This window comes from Rana temporaria, chromosome 3 (assembly GCF_905171775.1).
Source record: "Rana temporaria chromosome 3, aRanTem1.1, whole genome shotgun sequence".
NCBI lineage: Eukaryota > Metazoa > Chordata > Amphibia > Anura > Ranidae > Rana > Rana temporaria.
In genome coordinates, this window is record NC_053491.1 from 26665524 (window position 1) to 26686233 (window position 20710).

Below are 20710 nucleotides of genomic sequence, written 5' to 3' on the forward strand. Positions count from 1 at the left end.
CAAACACTAAATTTAGGGCACACAAACGCAATAGATTCACTACTTTTTTTGGTAAACAAAGATGGGGTTGACTTGAGTAAACGAGTGATTAGGCATAGATCACTGCAGTGATCTATGCCACGTCCGGCGCCTACTCTGTCCTACTTTGTCCCCCCCCCCTCTCTGTCTTCTGGGAGACACACAGGTCCCAAAAGACAGCAGGGACCAGTAGGATCGCGCAGTGCGACTCGCACATGTGCAGTAGGGAACCAGGAAGTGAAGCGGCGGTCGGATTCCCGCGGGGAGCGATCCGGGATGAGGGCGCGGCTATTCGTTTCTAGCCGCCCCGTCGCGATCGCTCCCCGGAGCTGAAGAACGGGGGGAGAGCTGTATGTAAACACGGCTTCCCCCGTGCTTCACTGTGGCGGCTGCATCGATCGAGTGATCCCTTTTATAGGGAGACTCGATCGATGACGTCAGTCCTACAGCCACACCCCCCTACAGTTGTAAACACACACTAGGTGAACCCTAACCCCTTCAGCGCCCCCTGTGGTTAACTCCCAAACTGCAACTGTCATTTTCACAATAAACAATGCAATTTAAATGCATTTTTTGCTGTGAAAATGACAATGGTCCCAAAAATGTGTCAAAATTGTCCGAAGTGTCCGCCATAATGTCGCAGTCACGAAAAAAATCGCTGATCGCCGCCATTAGTAGTAAAAAAAAAATAATAATAAAACTATCCCCTATTTTGTAAACGCTATAAATTTTGCGCAAACCAATCGATAAACGCTTATTGCGATTTTTTTTACCAAAAATAGGTAGAAGAATTCGTATCGGCCTAAACTGAGGAAAACAAATGTATATATGTTTTTGGGGGATATTTATTACAGCAAAAAGTAAAAAATATTGCATTTTTTTCAAAATTGTCGCTCTATTTTAGTTTATAGCGCAAAAAATAAAAACCGCAGAGGTGATCAAATACCAACAAAAGAAAGCTTTATTTGTGGGGAAAAAAGGACGCCAATTTTGTTTGGGAGCCACGTCGCACGACCGCGCAATTGTCTGTTAAAGCGACGCAGTGCCGAATTGTAAAAACGCCTTTGGGCATTTAGCAGCATATTGGTCCGGGGCTTAAGTGGTTAAAGGATTTTATATGTAAAAATGTATTGTTTATAGATGTTTTGGAACTACATTTCCCATGATGCTCCACTACACTGCAGAGTACAGGAGCATCATGGGAAATGTAGTTCCAAAACATCTAGGCTTGCTATCACTGGTATAGATGCAATGTGTCTGTATAATGTATTAAATATCCAATTTTTTTCTTTTTTTTTTCAGGGCACAGATTCTGAAAGTGAAAGCCCAAAGCGGAGAAGTCTCAGATCCTCCAGCAAGAAGTGAGTACATTTGTGGTGCAGATCTGCGCTTCCTGATTAAAAATACGTGAGAGAGAGCTTTATATTTATTAACCCTTTACTGTGATAGAGAGACAAAAAAAGATTCTGAGGATGATGATGACGACGATGAGGAAGAAAATAGCAGTGAAGATGATATAATAGAAAGACGTTCAACTCGACCTCGGAGGGCTGCGGCAAAAAGGTAAACATCAGCAAGGATTGATTTATTTTAATTATTATTATTTTTTTTTATTTTTTTTGGGGTGGGCACCTATTAGTTTTCTTTTGTATTTTTTGAAGTCTTGAGAACTATCTCTGATGAAAATTGTCTTGAAGCCTAATGTGGTTCTAAAGACAGATTTTTATTTTATTTTTTATCTTCTATTCATTTTTTATCTTTTTTTTATTCTATATTTTTTTTTTATAATTTTTTAGCATTCTGTGCATTAAGATAAAAAGCCTTCTGTGTGCCGCATCCCCCCTCAGTACCTGAGCCCCAACTCGATTCAGCGATGTTTCACGAGAGTCTCGGCTGTCAGGGACTCTCCCCTCCTTATTGGCTGAGACACACAGCGGTCACCATTGGCTCCCATTGCTGTCAATCTAAGTCAGTAAGCCAATAAGGGGAGAGAGGGGGCAGGGCCGAGTCACGGCTCCGTGTCCGAATGGGCACACAGAGCAGCGGCTCAGCTCGGGTGCCCCCATAGCAAGCTGCTTACTGTGGTGGCACTTGATGGGAGGGAGGGGGCCAGGAGAGCCGGTGAGGGACCCGAGAAGAGGAGGATCAGGGCTGCTCTGTGCAAAACCACTACACAGAGCAGGTCAGTATAACATGTTTGTTATGTTTTAAACAAAACAAAAAATTCAAGACTTTAGTCTTCCTTAACTCCAGCTTTACTATGACTTAAAGCATGGGTGCTCAACCTGTGGCCCTCCAGCTGTTGCAGAACTACAATTCCCATAAGGCTTTGCAAGGCTGACAGTTACAAGCATGACTCCCAAAGGCAGAGGCATAATGGGACTTGTAGTTCTGCAACAGCTGGAGGGCCACAGGTTGAGCACTCATGACTTAAAGTGTTACTAAACCCAGGACTCTGCATTCACTATCTCTGGTCTCCCACAGTACACAGAACATGGAAATGCAATGGTTTTAGTAAATATAAACAGCAGTATGTAGCAGTCTTGTGACTTCTATCGGTGTCTGGTTAAAGCTTGTAAGAGGAGTTTTTTTCATTCTGGAAGAAGGGGAGGATCAAAGACAGGATCAAACAGCCCTATGTTTTCTCTTTTTTTTTTTTTTGCTTCCTTTATCATACCTTAAAAATACGGGGCTGGGAGAGCTCTCTGTTTATTAACCCTTTACTGTGACAGAGAGGCAATATTCGATTCTGATTCTGATGATGATGATGATGAGGAGGAAGATGAAGAAAATAGCAGTGAAGACGATGAAACAGAGAGACCTAAGCTTAGACCACGGAGGGCTGCAGCAAGAAGGTAAATGTCGGCAAGGATTGATTTTTTTTGGGGGGGGGGGGCACCTATTAGTTCAATATTTAGCAATATACACCAAACTGAGCATGTGCAGAGTGCCCCCAAAGCTCTGTTCTATCAGGAGATGAATTGGGGACAGTGTAAGAAGGGGAGGGCAGGATTAAGCATTTTTTACACACTGCAGAGGATTAACCCCTTAGGCACAGTGAGTATAACAAACATGCTTTACTGCATATACAGACTGATTTTACTGTTGTGGGTTTAGTAACACTTTCAATAGCTTGTTTGGACCAAGCTGGAAGCTACATACAGTATACATTGCTGTGTTTCACCAGCAGTTCCCTCCCCCTTCCCAGAACCATTGGCTCCCACTGCTGTTGATCAAAGTCCGCTAGCCAATCAGGAGAGAGGGGGTGGGGCCAGGTCGGGGCTCCGTGTCTGAATGGGCACAGGTAGATGTGACTCGGCTCTGGTGCCCCTGTTTCGTCAGATTAGGCGACCTGTCAGATTTTGTAACGGAAGTGACGTTACGGCACGGCCATCTTGGTACACAGCCGCAGTAGGGATACAGTGAGAAGGCGACAAGCGGACACATTTGTACACCCACCAGAGTCTGGCATTTCACACTTATTTTTACCAGTAAACTGAGCTTTTATAGTGAAATACAGTGGGGTAGATTCAGGTAGCTTTGCGCTTTTCTTACGGAGGCGCAGCGTACCGTTTTGCCGCTGCGCCTCCGTAAATTACCTGCGCTACGCTTGATTCACGGAGTAGCTTCGTAATTTGCGTGAGCGCTCCGGAAAACTGCCCGGCGTAAGCGCGCGTAATTTAAATGATCCCATAGGGGACATGGATCATTTAAATTAGGCGCGTTCCCGCGCCGAGCGTAGTGCGCATGCTCCGTCGGGAAACTTTCCCGACGTGCATTGCGGTAAATGACGTCGCAAGGACATCATTTGCTTCTAAGTGAACGTGAATGGCGTCCAGCGCCATTCACGATTCACTTACGCAAACAACGTAATTTTCATATTTCCCGACGCGGGAACGACGGGTATACTTAGCATTGGCTGCGCCTGCTAATAGCAGGAGCAGCCTTACGCGGAACCTGACGAACGCAAACGACGTAAACTGCGTACGCAGGGCACGCGTACGGTTGTGAATCGGCGTTGGTATGCAATTTGCATACTCTACGCTGACCACTACGGGAACGCCACCTAGCGGCCTGCGTAAGAATGCAGCCTACGATACGGTGGTATAAGGAGCCTTATGCCAGTCATATCTTAGGCTGCAGTCGGCGTATCGAGGTTCCTGAATCAGGAGCATTCGATACGCCGGCGCAAGTAAGCAATTACGCAGACGCAATTGCTTTCTGAATCTACCCCAGTATTTAGAAATCCATCTGACTGTTTTGATGTTGAATTGTTAAAACAGCGGTAAGCCTGCTGATCTCACAGGTTTGCTAATCTGACAGAACACGGCTGCTTTTACAATTCAATATCAAAACAGTCAGTGTAAAATGTCAGACTGGTGGGTGTACAAATGTGTCCGTTTGCCGCCTTCTCACTGTATCCTTACTGTATCAGAGTGCTGGGTGTACCAAGATGGCCGGGCCGTAACGTCACTTCCGTTACAAATTCTAACGGGTCACCTAATCTGACGAAACACCCCAAACTGCTTTCTGTGGGGGCACTGAACAGGAGGGAGGGGCCAGGAGCACAGAGGAGGATTGGGGCCGTTCTGTGCAAAACCAACTGCACAGAGCAGGTAAGTATAACATGTTTGTGTAGCAAAGTCTTTGGCCTTGTCCAATCCTATGAGAACTTTTCAAGCCAAAGATGGTTGACATCCTTCTGTATGTGGTGGGTTGCGAGGTATAGTGGATGCAAGATGGACAAAGTTATTGGGCGCCAGACACTTCTTGGATGTCAAAGAGGTTTTTATTTCTGTCCTTTTTGGTATTTTTGGGGGAAAGGGGGTGTAACGAGACCCTTGCTCGCTCGCTTCTGCTCCCCCGACACTCCTCTGCTACTAGTGAGTCAGCTTGCAGATCGCAACGTCTGATGGTTCGGTCATCCAAGGTTTCGGGATCCGAACTACAGCTATGTGCCGTTCGGGATACATTAGAACAAACACCAGGGGGGCGCATGCGCGGCGCGATGCTGAACGGACTGGCCTGAGCCGCGCTCCACGAGACCCGGGCCTTCTAGGCGGATTTCCCAGGGCAATTCAACACTCTCAGCGGCGATTTCACCAAGCACCCCTGCAGGAACACCCAGTGTATGCCATCCGCTAGGAAGAAGCGGAATCGGAGACCCGAGCACACCCTGACGAACTTTCTCCTTAACATGGAGCAAAGACACAAGAAAGTGTCCCAAGATGGCGCCGACCAGCACATGTGGACACAGCCCTGCACTGACAAACTTCCGACGGAGATCGCGGCTGTACAACCCCACAACAGTGAGTACAACTCACCGCTATCTAAAGCGGATCTAGATGACAGTCTGACAGCCATATTCAATAAACTTGTGGATAAAATTGAACATGAAGTTCATAAGTCCACAGCGGCTCTCTCCCAGGAAATTGCCAATATAGGCAGTCGCACAGACCTTCTAGAAACAAAACACGATGAGCTCTCCCTAGCTCACAATGATCTTAGGAAGGATTTTGAAAACCTAGCAGACAACTTTGCCTTCATGCAGGCTCAGGTCGAGGACCTTGACAACAGAAATCGCCGCCATAATATTAGGCTGCGTGGAGTCCCTGAGACAGTCACTGACCTGATGCCTGCAGTTTCAAAATTCTTTCAAAATCTTCTACCAGAAAAGCCCCCATCTGCCTTCATTTGTGACAGAATACACAGAGCATTGCGGCCTAAACCTCCCCCTGAAGGTCCCCCCAGGGACATAGTGATGTGCATGAGGGACTTTTTAATCAAGGAAGACATAATGCGCGCTGCAAGGAATTCACATAATCTGAATATGGAGGGCAAAAGAATCCAAATTTATCCAGATGTTTCACCTGCGACTCTGGACAGGAGACGCAGAATGAAAGAAGTCACTACTGTGTTACAAGCTGCTAGAATTAGGTACCGTTGGGGGTTCCCCTTTAAGCTTACGGTCCCACACAATGGATCTACATATACGGTCTACAACGTCATAGAAGGGAAGGAACTCTTGGTAAAACTGGGCCTGATTAATCAAGATCCCCCTTCTCGTCCCCCAGCTACACCCAGGCCCTCCCCCATTTGGTCGACACCTCCCACCAGACGCAATCAGAGGGATCAGAGGAGACTGATCCAGTCCTTCCAATCATAATTCTCATTGACCATGTATGGTCCACCTCACATTAATTTGTGAATCCGTTCTGTTCCCTGGTTCTCTCTGTTACCTCTCCCACTGTTGGTCTATTGACCCTTTTATCACCCAGTCCCCCCTCTTTGGAGCAAGACTGCGAACCAGATCTGGTCACCAATCTATCTTCCAGACTCTCACCCTGCTTGCACTTTGGAGGACAGTTGCTGCGGATACATGAATACATGAATAACTGAATTCTCACCTTAGAAGATTTATTACTACTCCCTGAACAAGCGAACAAATGTATTGTTCACATCACAAACTTTGTGAACCTTCAAATTCCATGTTGCCATACAAAAAAATGCACGCATCTCTTTGCCCGATTGGATCCAACTTTAATAGACCTGGCTGACTCAGCTTCACTGCAGCATCGAATTTGGGGTGGGGGCTCCCACCCTAAGTAGCTCTCCGCATATTTTGATTATACCCATTATTTTATCTCAGGGGGTCTTTTTTTTTTTTTTTTTTTTTTATTTGTTTTTGTTTTGTTTTATTATCTCCCTCTGCTTCTTCCAGCTCACTGATAACCAAATACCTTTACAATGCATTACTGCTTAGATATATATAATACAAGATGCCTAGAACATCCGTCGTCGCTAGATTGACCCCACTTCCACAGCTGTTCTCGATTGCTGCTCCATCCTCGGATGGGACATCACCCGAGCAGTTTGTGGTCCAGGGACATTTTGGTCCCACCTTCTACAACCCAGTGTTGTGTAATGTTTGACAGGATTTCTCCTGTCCCCAAGTTATATCCTACTATGTTGATGATTCAATGGTATATGTTGTTGGCCACTAGGGCCCTTTTCATTTCGGATAAGCTCACTCAGAGACAATCATTTTACGGTTTTATATATGCTGGTTTCTTTCTGATGCATTTTGCTCCCAAAATTATCACTGCCTCATGCAGACTGAGAATACATGACTCACACACCCCCTATGACTACGTTCAGCACTTCAGAGATAGTTACCATGTGTGTATACTAACCCTATGTAAGATAAATATGCCCCAGAATGCAACTTTGTGGTCTGATACCCCAATAGATAATATTCAGAGGATAATACTATTATTTCTTACCAATGAACCTTAAAATAGTTTCCCACAATACACAGGGATTTAACTCACCGCACAAACGAAAAAAAGCATTTCAACATTATAAAAGACTTGGTGCGGACATAATCATGTTACAAGAGACACATTTTGCCACGGCAAACCACCCGACATTCTTTAATAGGACATATAGCCAACACTACTACACCACTTACACTAACAAAACGAGGGGAGTTGCAATCTTTATTCGTAATACAATTATTTTTGATATACAACAAATGTATAAAGACCCGGACAGCCGATTTATAATTCTTAAGGGTACTATCAATAACAAAGAGATCACAATAGCATCTATATATGCTCCAAATGAATCCCAAACAACGTTTTTCTCAAATTTCTTCAAAATACTTGATAGATTCCACTCCCCACATACAATCCTGGGTGGAGATTTTAACCTGACAGCGCATCCTGCTCTGGACAGAAGTAAAATCTCACCCTCCTCAAAATCCTTCTCCAAAACTATTAATAGGCTAATTAATAGAAATCAATTGATTGACACCTGGAGGGCCCATAATGTAGGGATCAAGGCCTATTCGCACTATTCCCACCCACACAACTGCTATGCCAGATTGGACTACATCTTCTGTACTCCTGTCTTGTTGGCTAACTCTTCACATGCTTGTATACACCCTTGCCCGTGGTCTGATCATAATATCATTTCCTTCGACACATCTCACATTGGCCTTGCCCCCTCAGTATACAACTGGAGACTTAATGATGCCCTTTTGACTGACCCAATAAATAGAGATTCGATTGCCTCCCATATAGATAATTACTTTGAGGATAACATAAATGATGTCACCCCCCCAACCTCTATCTGGGTGGCCCATAAGGCAGTTCTTAGGGGCCACATCATTAAAATGGCTGCAGCTAAAAATAGAGAAAGACTGACACAAATTAGAAGCCTGACCAATGACCTGAACCAACTGTATCACAAATTACAACACTCAGCCTCACCAGAAACGACGCAACAGATCCAATCAAAACGTAAAGCCCTTGATCTAATTTTATCAGCTAATACAGAGAGATCTCTGAGGTTCTCGAAAGCCAAATTTTTACTATACAGTAACTCCCCCTCGGCAATGTTCGCCAGAAAATTGAATCAAGACATTAACCCCTCCCATACTTATAAATTAAGAGACTCTCAGGGCAACTTGGTGACACACCCCAAAGGTGTACTTGACATCTTCACCAAATTCTACCAAAAACTATTATCTGACCCAGGTACAAACCCAGATACCATTGCAAACACGTGGCTAGACAACCTTAGACTTCCCTCGCTTGACCTCAACCAATCTGAATCCCTGAATAAACCCTGTACAGCTGAGGAGATAACCCAAGTAATTAAATCTCTAAAGGTTTCAACGGCCCCGGGCCCTGATGGTTTCACAACCATGTATTATAAAAAATTCTCCTCCCGTTTAACCCCCAGTCTTATGAAATTATTTAATCATGTCCTAGACGGTAATCAATTCCCAGATGAGATGTTGCTGGCAAACCTCTCCCTGATCCCTAAACCAGACAAAGACCACACCCTCCCTCAAAACTTTCGCCCCATTTCAGTTTTGAATAATGATCTTAAGATATTTGGCAGAATCCTTGCAAACAGACTGGCCTCTGTTATCTCCCCATTAATCCATCATGATCAATCAGGCTTTATCCCAGGTAGACAGATAGTAGACAACATAAGATTAGTCACTAATATTATACAAGACGCTAATTTGAAATCCAAACAGGCCTGCCTCGTGAGTTTGGACATACACAAGGCCTTTGACAGCATTAGCTGGTCCTATTTGAATAAACTTCTCCCTAAATTCGGCATTACAGGTAACTTCCTACAGGGATTTAATGCCCTTTACCACGCCCCAAAAACCCGTATCAAAATTCCGGGACATAACTCAGAATTCTTCACACTGGGTAGAGGAACCAGACAAGGCTGCCCCTTATCCCCACTCCTTTTTGCGTTGGCTATAGAGCCGCTGGCACAGGCCATCAGGCACAACACTGACATACGGGGATACCCTTGCAAGGACTCGGAGTTCAAGATCAGTTTATACGCGGACGACGCACTGGTATTCCTCACAGAACCCCTCTTGTCTATTCCGGTGTTGTTGGATACCTTAAATACCTTTCACACGGTCTCGGGTCTCAAAGTTAACCCTACCAAATGTTCAGCTCTTTCACTAAACTTACCCCCTGATCTATTAACCAGATTGAGCAGCAACTTTCAGTTCAATTGGTGTCAGGATTCCCTAAAATATCTAGGAGTCAATATTACCTCCTCATATCCACAACTATACAAGGCAAACTACCCCTCTATCATCGCTCGTGTTGAACACCTCTTGAACTCTTGGTCTTCTCATCACATTTCCTTTCTAGGCAGAGTCTGCGCTATAAAAATGAGTATAATTCCAAAACTATTATACTACTTCCGCTCCCTCCCCATTTTAGTCCCCAAATCCAAGATTGAAGGTATTCAGAAATCAATCAACAAATTTATTTGGGAGGGTAGGAAACCCAGATATAGTTATGCACTCTTACACAGACCCCAATCAAAAGGAGGCCTGGGCCTACCAAACCTATGGCACTATTACCTGGCCACGAAACTCTCCCAGATATCACAATGGTTCTCCCCGCTACAAAACATACCCTGGAAGAGATTTGAATCTTCCTCAATCCTGCCATATCATCTCCAAGGTATACTATGGTCTCGAAACATTCTTTATAGAAAACTCTCCAAATATAACCTAGTAGTAGCACATCTTTTCCAACTGTGGATGAAGATCAACAATATTCACTCCCTCTCCTCCCCCATTTCCCCACTTACCTCATACTTAGGCGACATTAGATTCAACCTTGCTTTTACCAACAAAAGTCACTTTTCATTATGGTTAGATAATAACTTAAGCACCTTATCAGCACTACAATCCAAATGGGAATTTAAGACTTTTGAAATGATCCAAAAAGACCATGGCCTCCCGCATTCGGAGATAGGAAACTACAGACTCATAAAATCCTTCTACGCAGATCACTTCTCATTATCCACTCTCCCTACCAAAACATTGTTTGAAAAAATATGCCTATCTTCCTCACGGGATAAAGGGATGATCTCTCTGTTGTATAACTACATTAACAATTTTAGGGCAGAAGAGAAATCCACACAAATGCTTCATTGGGAGGCAGACCTAGGAATCACACTTACACCCGAAACCTGGTATTCCATGGCAGAAAACCTAAGGAAAAGCAATAAGGCTATCCCCTTTAGAGAAACGCCAATTAAGATCTTCTCCAGGTGGTACCTCACACCCCATAAACTTCACTCTTTTTATACATCAGTCTCCCCATACTGCTTCAGAGGGTGCTCTGATCAGGGGACTTTACTACACACATTCTGGAGCTGCCCTTACATAGAACAAGTGTGGAAAACCGCAGCAACTAAATTTGAGGAGTCCTCTGGCCTTCAGATCTCCTTCACCCCTCAAATCTGCATCCTTTATGCTGGGATCCCAGACATCCCCATCCCATATATTAGACTGCTTCATTCCCTCTGTAGTTCAGTTCAGTGGATGGTTGCATTGAACTGGAGATCCAACAACATCTCGTGGCAACAGGTGTTAGATCGGATGGATACCCTTAAGCTTACGGAGAAAATCTTTCATTCCCTCAACGATTCCATGCAAACATATAACGATAAATGGTCCAATTGGCCCTTAGTTCACTAGGTTCACCTTAGGTTACACTACCCTATACACAATCCTCTCACTTCATACACTATGGATAACTCATAGATAGGGTATGTCGAGTCATCAGAAATTGTAATAGCTGTTTTATGTATTACATAGATACATATGTATATTTTCACAATTATAAATGTTTTGTCATCCATAGAGACTATGCTGAACAATGTATTGTCCATATATTCCACAATGTACGTTTGCTTATCCACATCTATATTTGAAATAAACTTTGGTAAACAAAAAAAAAGAACAAACACCAGGCAGGCTGTATGTAAGTTCAAACAGGAAGACCTTTATTGGAAGTACACAACACACATTTAAACAGAATTTGGAACATCCCGCCCCCAACAATCGCTTTCCTATTGGTCAATTGTAAAGTACATGGAGTTCTCCTTCAGGTCCTCATAACCATGCAAATGAGGACTTGAAAATTAGTTCAGCAGGGATTGGTTCGATAGCTTTAATGGAGGGACTGTTATGTGTAATGACACAGAAGCCCCAGGGGGCAATCAATGTACACAATAGCCAGACACAGAACAATGGAGCCGTCTGGGGCTTTAAGACAGGGAAGAAGATCCCCCACTGTGTAACAGCTTTCAGAGAGATACACTTCAGCATTCCAAGGTCTATGACAGGGGGTTAGGGCCAAGACACTCTTAGATAGTTGCAAATTCAATTGGCAGACTCTGAGACTTCAATAGGAGGACAGCCGTGCAGGGAAATGCCCAGCAAGTCGCCACATCTGCACGTGCAGGAATGCTGTCTCCTAAGGCAACAGTCCTTTAACAGTCCTTAACATAACGATCCTTTCATCTTCACAACTGCCTCTTGTAATTCTTCAACACTGAGCTCTTGGTCTCTCACTAGACCCTCTGATTCACTGACTCTGAATCCCTTGAGCTCCTTCAAGGTTGGTGGTGGTATCCCCTCAAGCGTCACCTTCACCTTTCTGCTGGGTCCCTAGCTTGGCACTCCAGATACTTCTCAAGCTTCACCCCTACTGAACGCTGAGGTCCCTGGCTTGACTCACAAGGCTGCTCTGCAAGTGTCTCCTCTGCGGATTGGGCCCCTGACTTGATCACCACCTGAAGTTTCCCGATTTATCCACCATGCCCGCTTGGTGAGAATGTGGATCCGGTACTTGCTTCAGTTACTCACGGTCAGGGCCGGACTTACCATTGGGCTTGACTGGGCTCAAGCCCATGGGCCCCGCCCAATAGGAGGCCTGGGAGGAGAAAGCAGGAAGAGCCTTGCAGTTGTGGATGAAGAGGTAAGAAGTCCGTCCAGCGGTAGCATTGGCACCCCCCCCCCCCCCCCCCGCTCAGCTACTGTGATCGTACCGCGCCCCCCCCCCCCCACTCAACAACTATGATTGTGCTGTGGCCGCCTCCCCCTGCTCTACAACTTAGATCGCCACCCCACCCGCTCAACAACTATGATCGGTCATCAGTGCCCCCCCCCTTGATCGCGGTCGGTCACCCCCCCCCCCCCGCTCAACATCTTAGATCGTTTCCCCCGCTCAACGACTTCGGCTCCAGGGGGCCCCTTCAATCAACTCTCAAGCCCAGGGGCCCCCACCACCCTAAGTCCTGCTTTGCTCACAGTGGTCCCTGGTAATAAGGTGGTTGGTCCCTTAGTGGCAACAGCTTTCCTTCTATCTCCGACCACAACAGGTTCTTTGGCCGGCAGAACTGTCACTTCTGGGTGGGACTGCAAGCCGCAGTCCCAACCCTGCGCTGCTCTCTTATTTCTGGATAGGCCCTCACACAGATTGGCAGCCAGATGCCCCTGGGATAGGCCCAATCTCCGGCCTAGCAGCCCCCCGGGCACACAACACATGTCCACCCAGACAGCTGTCCAGGTGGCACAGAACACAGATCACCTGACCCGAATATCCAGGTTCTCCCAGTAGGCCAAGGGATTCAAGAAAACCCCTGCCCATTGGCTGAGATACCCTATTTACCCATAACCTGACCTTGGGTTGCTCTTCTCAGTACCACCAAGTATCCGGCCACCTAGTGGTGGAAGAGAAAAGTACAACAAGGCCAAATTTAGGGTGAAATCAATAAATCTCTATAAATCGACCAAGATAACTACTCTTGGCAAGTCAATTTGTGAGGATCTCTGTGACTAAACCCCAGGGTGCTACTACATTTTGTTATTTTTATAGGGAAAAAAAATGAGACTTTGCAATCACTTTAAGTGGTTAAAGTCAGAGAAAACCTGGAATTGGGTGATGACGAACCTTGGCACCCCAGATGTTTTGGAACCACATTTCAACCATGATGCTCAACTACACTGCAGAATGCAGGAGCATCATGGGAAATGTAGTTCCAAAACATCTGGGGTGCCAAGGTTCGCCATTTCACCAAGTTAGGCTTAAATAATGAGTTGGCATGTGCCAGCTGGAATTTGGTATCAGGCTTGCAGTCAGGGGAAGAACTTGGGCCGATTTACAAGTGAGAAAACCTGGGGTTGGCATGCCTAGTGTGGCACTGTTCGGCTCTATCGGGAAAGGTAAGAAAAGTGTTGTTTGTTACCCCCTTATGCAGTTGAGCCCTGTAGCAAAGCAAGGGTGGTTGGATCACAAAAGTTTGCGCATTACTTTCTGAATTTCAGACCGGTAATGGGGAGACTGTACGCTTTCTCTTTTTATACGCTTTTCTCCTATTTGTTTAACTGTTTAGCCTTTTCCTTAGAGGTCTCCATCAGTTTTGCGCAATGTAGACTCATCATTCTGTGTTTTCAGAGTTGTGTCCAGGGCTGGTGGGAGGAGCCAGAAAAAGCCACAGCGCGGTAAGAGGAGGACAACCGAATCGTCAGATGACGATGATGACGACGACGATGACGATACGCCTAAAAGGCAGACAAAACGCAGAGCAGCCAAAACCGTTAGGTGAGATCTCCAGATTGCTTGTCCATAAGTGTATCTATGGGGATGTGGAAAGTCATGGAATAAAATTTTAGAGATTCTTTTTATACTGTGAAAGAAAGCGGAATATATGCGCAAGTCCGTTGATTTTTAACCGCTTTAATACCAGACACTTACACCCCCTTCCTGCCCAGGCCAATTTTCAGCTTTCAGCGCTGTCGCAGTTTGAATAATTGTGCGGTCATGCTACACTGTTCCTAAACAAATTTTTCATCATTTTTTTCCCCACAAATAGAGCTTCATTTTGGTGGTAATTGATCACCTCTGCAATGTTTTTTTTTTTTTTTGCGTAACAAATAAAAAAATACAGAAGATTTTGAAAAAAAAAAAAAAGTTTTTCTTTGTTTCTGTAAATTGTTTTTGTAAATTGGTAAGTTTTCTTCTTCAATGACGGGCACTGATGAGGTGGCACTGGTATGCGGCACTGATGGCCACTCATAGGCGGCACTGATGGCCACTTATGGGTGGCACTGATGGTCACTGATAGGTGGGTACTGATGGGCACTGAAGGATGACACTGATGGGTGGCATCACTGGTCTGATCTGATCCATAATGGTGCCAATCGGTGTCCATTTTTGGGCACTGATTGGCCTATATTGGGCGTATGTTTGCTTCCCTGGTGGTCCAGTGTGGGCATCCGCGGGGGGGGGGGGGGCTGCGCTGATAAAAAATCAACGCAGACCCCTCCTCCCCATCAGGAGAGCTGCTGATCGGCTCTCCTCTACTCTTGTCTGTCAGACGCGAGTGAGGAAACGCCGATCAACGGCTCTTCCTGTTTTCATTGGGATCAGACGTGATTGGACACGGCTGATCAATGTGGTAAAGAGCAACCGAGATTGGTGTAGCGGTGTGTCCGACTGACATACGATTTGACATACGTTGTCCTTCCAGTGCTCCTTGCTCCAAAGACCAGTCATTGGTTTTTGTAGTTCAATTCTAAAGGGTGTCTGACTACATAAAGGTTGAAGAACATTAGACTGGCCATACACGATTCAAACCATTAATGGGCAGGCTGAATTGATCAACTTGGGTACAACCAGCCTGCCGGAATCGCTCGCGATAAACTTCTCCCGGCGGGGACGGCTTTCCCCCCACCCCCCTGCTGGGAGCAGACAATGGCTTTTTCCATCACTGTGTGTACTGATGGGGGAGTCATGCACATTTCTTGGGTTGCAGGAAAGAAACTTGCACCGTGTATGACCTTCCTTATAGAACACCTTTAGGATGAATTAAGACACATAGCCAGATTCAGAGAGGGTTACGCCGGCGTATCAGTAGATACACCGTCGTAACTCTGAATCTGCGCCGTCGTAAATTTAAATGTATTCTCAAATTGAGATACACTTAAATCTAGCTAACATACGACAGCGGGCGCCTTCGTATCTTGGCTGTCTATTTAGGCCGGCCGCTAGGGGCGTGTACGCTGATTTACGCCTAGAATGCGTAAATCAGCGAGATACGCCTATTCACAAACGTACGCTTGCCCGTCGCAGTAAAGATACGCGGTTTACATAAGACATACGCCGGCGTAAAGATAAAGCTGCTCTCTAGGTGGCGCAGCCCACGCAAAGTATGGACGTCGGAACAAGCGTATCTTTTTACGCCGTTTACGTAAGACATATGCCGGCGTAAAGATAACGCTGCTCTCTAGGTGGCGCAGCCCATGCAAAGTATGGACGTCGGAACAAGCGTATCTTTTTACGTCGTTTGCGTAAGTCGTACGCGAATAGGGCTATGCGTAAATTACGTTCACGTCGTAGGTAGTGTTCGACGTATCTTAGGCATTCTATCTGACGCATGCGCACTGGGATACGTCCACTGACGGCGCATGCGCCGTACGTTCAAAACGTCAATTACGTGGGGTCATGCTTTATTATCATAAAACACAACCACCTCTTCCCAATTTGAATTAGGCGCGCTTACGCCGGCACATTTACGCTACGCCGTCGTAACTTAGGACGCAAGTGCTTTGTGAATACAGCACTTGCCTCTCTAACTTATGGTGGCGTAGCGTATATGAGATACGCTACGCCTGCCTAACGTTAGGCACGGGTACGTGAATCTAGCTACCAGATTTCAAGCAAAGCCTTTTTGTTTTTGACACGCGCTCACACTAAACTCTCCTTGAAAGCCTTACAGATAATTGGTTCTAGATGCAAAGGTAGGGGAGGAGGGGCAGCTCTATAATAATGGCCATAGTTTTAGACCAAGATAGGTGTGAAAGTAAACTTTTGGCTGTATAGAATATTTCATCTGTTCATCTATTCCTAATATTAATTGTAACGTGGGGATAGTTGTAGCGCTTTTTTTGCGGCTTAGTTCAATACGTATTATTTTGTTGCAGCTACAAAGAGGACGATGATTTTGAAACGGATTCTGATGATCTGATAGAAATGGTGGGAGAAGAGGTAGAAGAACCAGAAGATAACAGTGAAACAATAGAGAAAGTATTGGAGTCCAGAATTGGAAAGAAAGGAGGTAAGTACCATGGGCTAGATTCAGGTAGGGCGGCGCATCTTTCAGGCGGCGTGGCGTATCGTATTTACGCTACGCCGCCGTAAATCCGGGAGGCAAGTGCTGTATTCACAAAGCACTTGCCTCCTAAGTTACGGCGGCGTAGCGTAAATAGGGCCGGCGTAAGCGCGCCAAATTCAAATGAGGATGAGGCGGCGTGTTTTATGTAAATGGGTGGTGACCCGACGTGATTGACGTTTTTTACGAATGGTGCATGCGCCGTCCGTGTACATATCCCAGTGTGCATTGCTCCAAAGTACGCCGCAAGGATGTATTAGTTTTGACGTGAACGTAAATTACGTCCAGCCCTATTCGTGAACGACTTACGCAAACGATGTCAAAAATAAAAAATTCGACGCGGGAACGATGTCCATACTTAACATTGCGTACGCCTCATAGAAGCAGGAGCAACGTTACGCCGGAAAAACCTTACGCAAACGATGTAAAAAAAAATTCCGCCGGGCGCATGTACGTTTGTGAATCGGCGTATCTAGGTCATTTGCATATTCTACGCCGAAAACGACGGAAGCGCCACCTAGCGGCCAGCCTAAATATGTACCCTAAGATACGACGGCGTAAGATCTTAGCCTAATTTCGGCGTATCTTGCTTTCTGAATACAGAAAGAAGATACGCCGGCGCAGCTTTGAATTTACGCGGCGTATCTATAGATACGCCGGCGTAAATTCTTGCTGAATCCGGCCCCATGTATGTTGGTGTTTGTGGATTTTAAAGCAAATCTTCACTTCATCTAAGCGTCATAAACCAAAAAAAGTATTATATTAATTTTTAATATTCAAACCAAACTCCCCCATCCATCCATGTCTCTATGCTTTCTGTTTTTGACAAATTACTTCAAGCAAAAAACAACCCTCTAGTGCAGGGGTCTGAAATTGGTGGCCCTCCGGCTGTTACAAAAATACAAGTCCCATGAGACATTGCAAGGCCCTAACAATCACTGGCATGACTCCTAGAGGCAGAGGCATGATGGGATATGTAGTTTCTCCCTAGCTGGAGGGCTGAGGTTGCTTACCCCTGCCCTAGCGTTTCTGCTTGTGGCCATCTTGAGAGTTCAGCCTCGTACACACAATTGTATTTTCCGACAGGAATTGTGTGGTGACAGCCTGTTCAAAAATCCGACTGCTTTTACATTCCATCAGACAATTGTTGCTGGATTTTCCGCGGACAAATGTTGGATGGCAGGCTTATACATTTTTTGCGGACAACGGTCTGTTGTCAGACTTGTTCAAGCACCATGCTTCAAGTGATAGACCTGAGATCATGCGACTATGTAATGACATGAGAAAATATCAGGTGTGTATGCTATGTATTTTCTTGTTAAAAGAAGTAACATGTTAATTTTATAATAATTTTAGCAACTGGCGCCTCAACAACTGTATATGCCACGGAAGCCAATGGAGATCCATGTGCCGACTTTAACGCAGAAACAGATGAAGGAGAGCAACAGTATCTTATCAAATGGAAAGGCTGGTCTTACATCCACAGCACTTGGGAGAGTGAAGAGTCCCTCCAGCAGCAGAAGGTGAAAGGCCTAAAGAAGCTGGAGAACTTTAAGAAGAAGGATGATGAAATCAAGCAATGGTAAAGCTCCAGTATGATTCTACAATTGGCGGGAATATTGATTGATTGACTGATTTTTAAGCTTAGTTAGGCGCCAAATGCCCACTGTGAAGTGAGCGTCTAACGCTGGTGAGATGTTACTTTGAATCAATCCGTGGTGAGGAAGAGAGAGGAAAGAGAAGAGAGGGCGGTGAAACGAAAGGATATCCAGCCCTTAGGGGAGCAAGAGGAAAGAGCTGTGGAGTGTAAGAGAAAAATAGAAAAGAAAAAGGGGCAGTGGGGATACTAGAAGAGGGGTAGAAGACATCATAGATGTCTGAATAGTCAGGGCCGTTCCGGGATCATGGTTATTAGGGAGGCAAGTAGCCCCTTCAATGAGGGGGCGGACTGTGAGAGGGAAAAGAAAAAAATAAATGTATCCATAAGCCTGGACGAACAGCTCCGTCTTCAGTTTTTTTCTGAAGAGGAGCAGGTTAGGTGTCATCTTAAGTTCTAAGGGGAGGGCATTCCACAGCATGGCACCCCTACTCTGGAGTCGTTTGCCTCCCATGGAAGAAAGTTTAGATGGAATAACTGTGGCTAAATGTTTGGTCTTGGATCTTAATGGGCGCGAGGGTTCATAATGCACCGCCGAGCTGTGTAAGTACTTGACCCTGTCCCCAGTACGCACGAAAGAAGATGCAAAGCGTTTTAAAGATCACTCTCTGCTCGATAGGGAGCCAATGAAATGATCTCCTGGCCAGGCTAATGTGATCTCGTCTCGCTAGACCGAGTACAAAGCGAGCAGTGTGGTTCTGAACCACCTGGAGCTTATGGCACCCAATAGGAATACGTTTGCCCCGTCTAACCAGGAATGGATAAAAGCCTGGGCAAGTAGTGATCTGTTATTTTGCGTGAATAGATGTTTCACTTTTCTGAGGAGCCTTCGATGGTAATTGGCATTCCGCAGGATGTTTCTAAAGTGGGGCACAAACGAGAGGGTGTCATCAATTATGACTCCTAGGTTTTTTACCTGCTTGGCTGGAATGGGTGCGGGTCCGAAAGATGGAGGCCAAGCAGCCAGTAATATCACTTCTGTAGTACAGTGCTAACCCCGTTATCTGCTTGGCTGGAATCGTTGTGGGTCCGAAAGATGGAGGCCAAGCAGCCAGTAATATCACTTCTGTAGTACAGTGCTAACCCCGTTATCTGCTTGGCTGGAATGGGTGCGGGCCTGAAAGATGGAGGCCAAGCAGCCAGTAATATCACTTCTGTAGTACAGTTTTAACCCCGTTATCTGCTTGGCTGGAATCGGTGTGGGTCCGACAGTTGGAGGCCAAGCAGCCAGCAATATCACTTCTGTAGTACAGTGCTAACCTCGTTATCTGCTTGGCTGGAATCGGTGTGGGTCCGAAAGATGGAGGCCAAGCAGCCAGCAATATCACTTCTGTAATACAGTGCTAACCCCGTTATCACTCCTATAGTGATTATGATGTTCATGTTCCATTATGCCTTCTATATTCGGTTATGTTGGGTTATCACAATTTTATTGGTTCTATTTATGTTGTTAAAGGAGAATTTATTATTTAGACTCATTTGCTGTATTTTCTGTTTCCAGGCTATCAAAAGTCACCCCTGAAGATGTCGAGTATTATAACTGCCAGCAGGAACTAGCAGGAGAACTGAATAAGCAGTATCAGATTGTTGAGAGGATCATAGGTAAGTGGGCTTTTTATATGTAGCACTACTAACATAGGAGTTTCATATGTCAGGGTTCCCCGCTGCTGCACAGCCAGTCACACATCATTTTCAACTTGCTTCCAGACACAGAAAACAGTCCTTGAGCTTTGTGTTTGTTGTTTTATTGAGGGGATACTAACTTGCATGGGGTTAAGAATTATGGGATGGCCAAAATCGACAGTAACAAAGAACCAGGGACAACGTCTTCCCTGTTTACAGCTTCACTTAATCATCCAGCACAGCCTATGGTGACTAATACAGACCCCCCCCCCCCCCCCCCACCACACGCTGTCCTTACCCTGGATGCGGTCGGTGAGAGCGTGGCGGACTCGGGAAAGCTGCTCCGGTGTCCTCTCCTGGAGCAGCTTCCGCGGTGTCTCCTCTCTCCTCCTCCCGGTGCTAGGCGTCCAACAGGATCGCCTGATGTTTTGGCCAATCGGTAAACAGGTTTCATACCTGCTTCCTGATTGGCTGGGAGGAAGATCAGTGTTGCAACAGCAAATATTCATTCGCTGTTGCAACACACCTGGGTTGGCTTCAGACGCAATGCTCTGCGTCCCGAGTCTACCCTGTTTTGAAGCTATTTAGAGCCTATGGCTCTAATAAGGTTCTTCAAAAAAGAAAACCCTGGCCGCTCTAATTCATATGCCGGGTTACACAAAAGAGGCCGGACACATGAATAGGGGGCAGCTGTGGATAGATTCATGCTATGCATATAGGGGGTGGTGAGGATAGGGAGGTGGCACCCCTAATGGATGGACCCCCCCCCCCCCCCCCCTGTGCACAGCTTGACGTGCTCCTCTTTTTAGCTCCACTTGACTTATTCTGCACAACTCCTAGATGATTTGTTCTTTGTGGGAACTAACAGACTCTTGTTAGCTCAGCAATAGTCCC

At 45.7% G+C, this 20710-nt stretch overlaps 1 protein-coding gene across 3 annotated transcripts in view; it reads left to right on the forward strand.

The window, feature by feature from the left end:
• The window catches only part of CHD2 (chromodomain helicase DNA binding protein 2), a 142963-nt gene that overhangs the window by 37170 nt on the left and 85083 nt on the right, over nt 1-20710 (forward strand). For all 3 annotated transcript variants that reach the window (XM_040342359.1, XM_040342358.1, XM_040342360.1), the window contains exons 5-11: nt 1321-1379; nt 1468-1581; nt 2751-2873; nt 13821-13967; nt 16349-16482; nt 17893-18118; nt 19695-19795. In XM_040342359.1, the coding sequence (XP_040198293.1) occupies nt 1321-1379; nt 1468-1581; nt 2751-2873; nt 13821-13967; nt 16349-16482; nt 17893-18118; nt 19695-19795 (904 nt within the window). The remainder of the gene's footprint in view (nt 1-1320; nt 1380-1467; nt 1582-2750; nt 2874-13820; nt 13968-16348; nt 16483-17892; nt 18119-19694; nt 19796-20710) is intronic.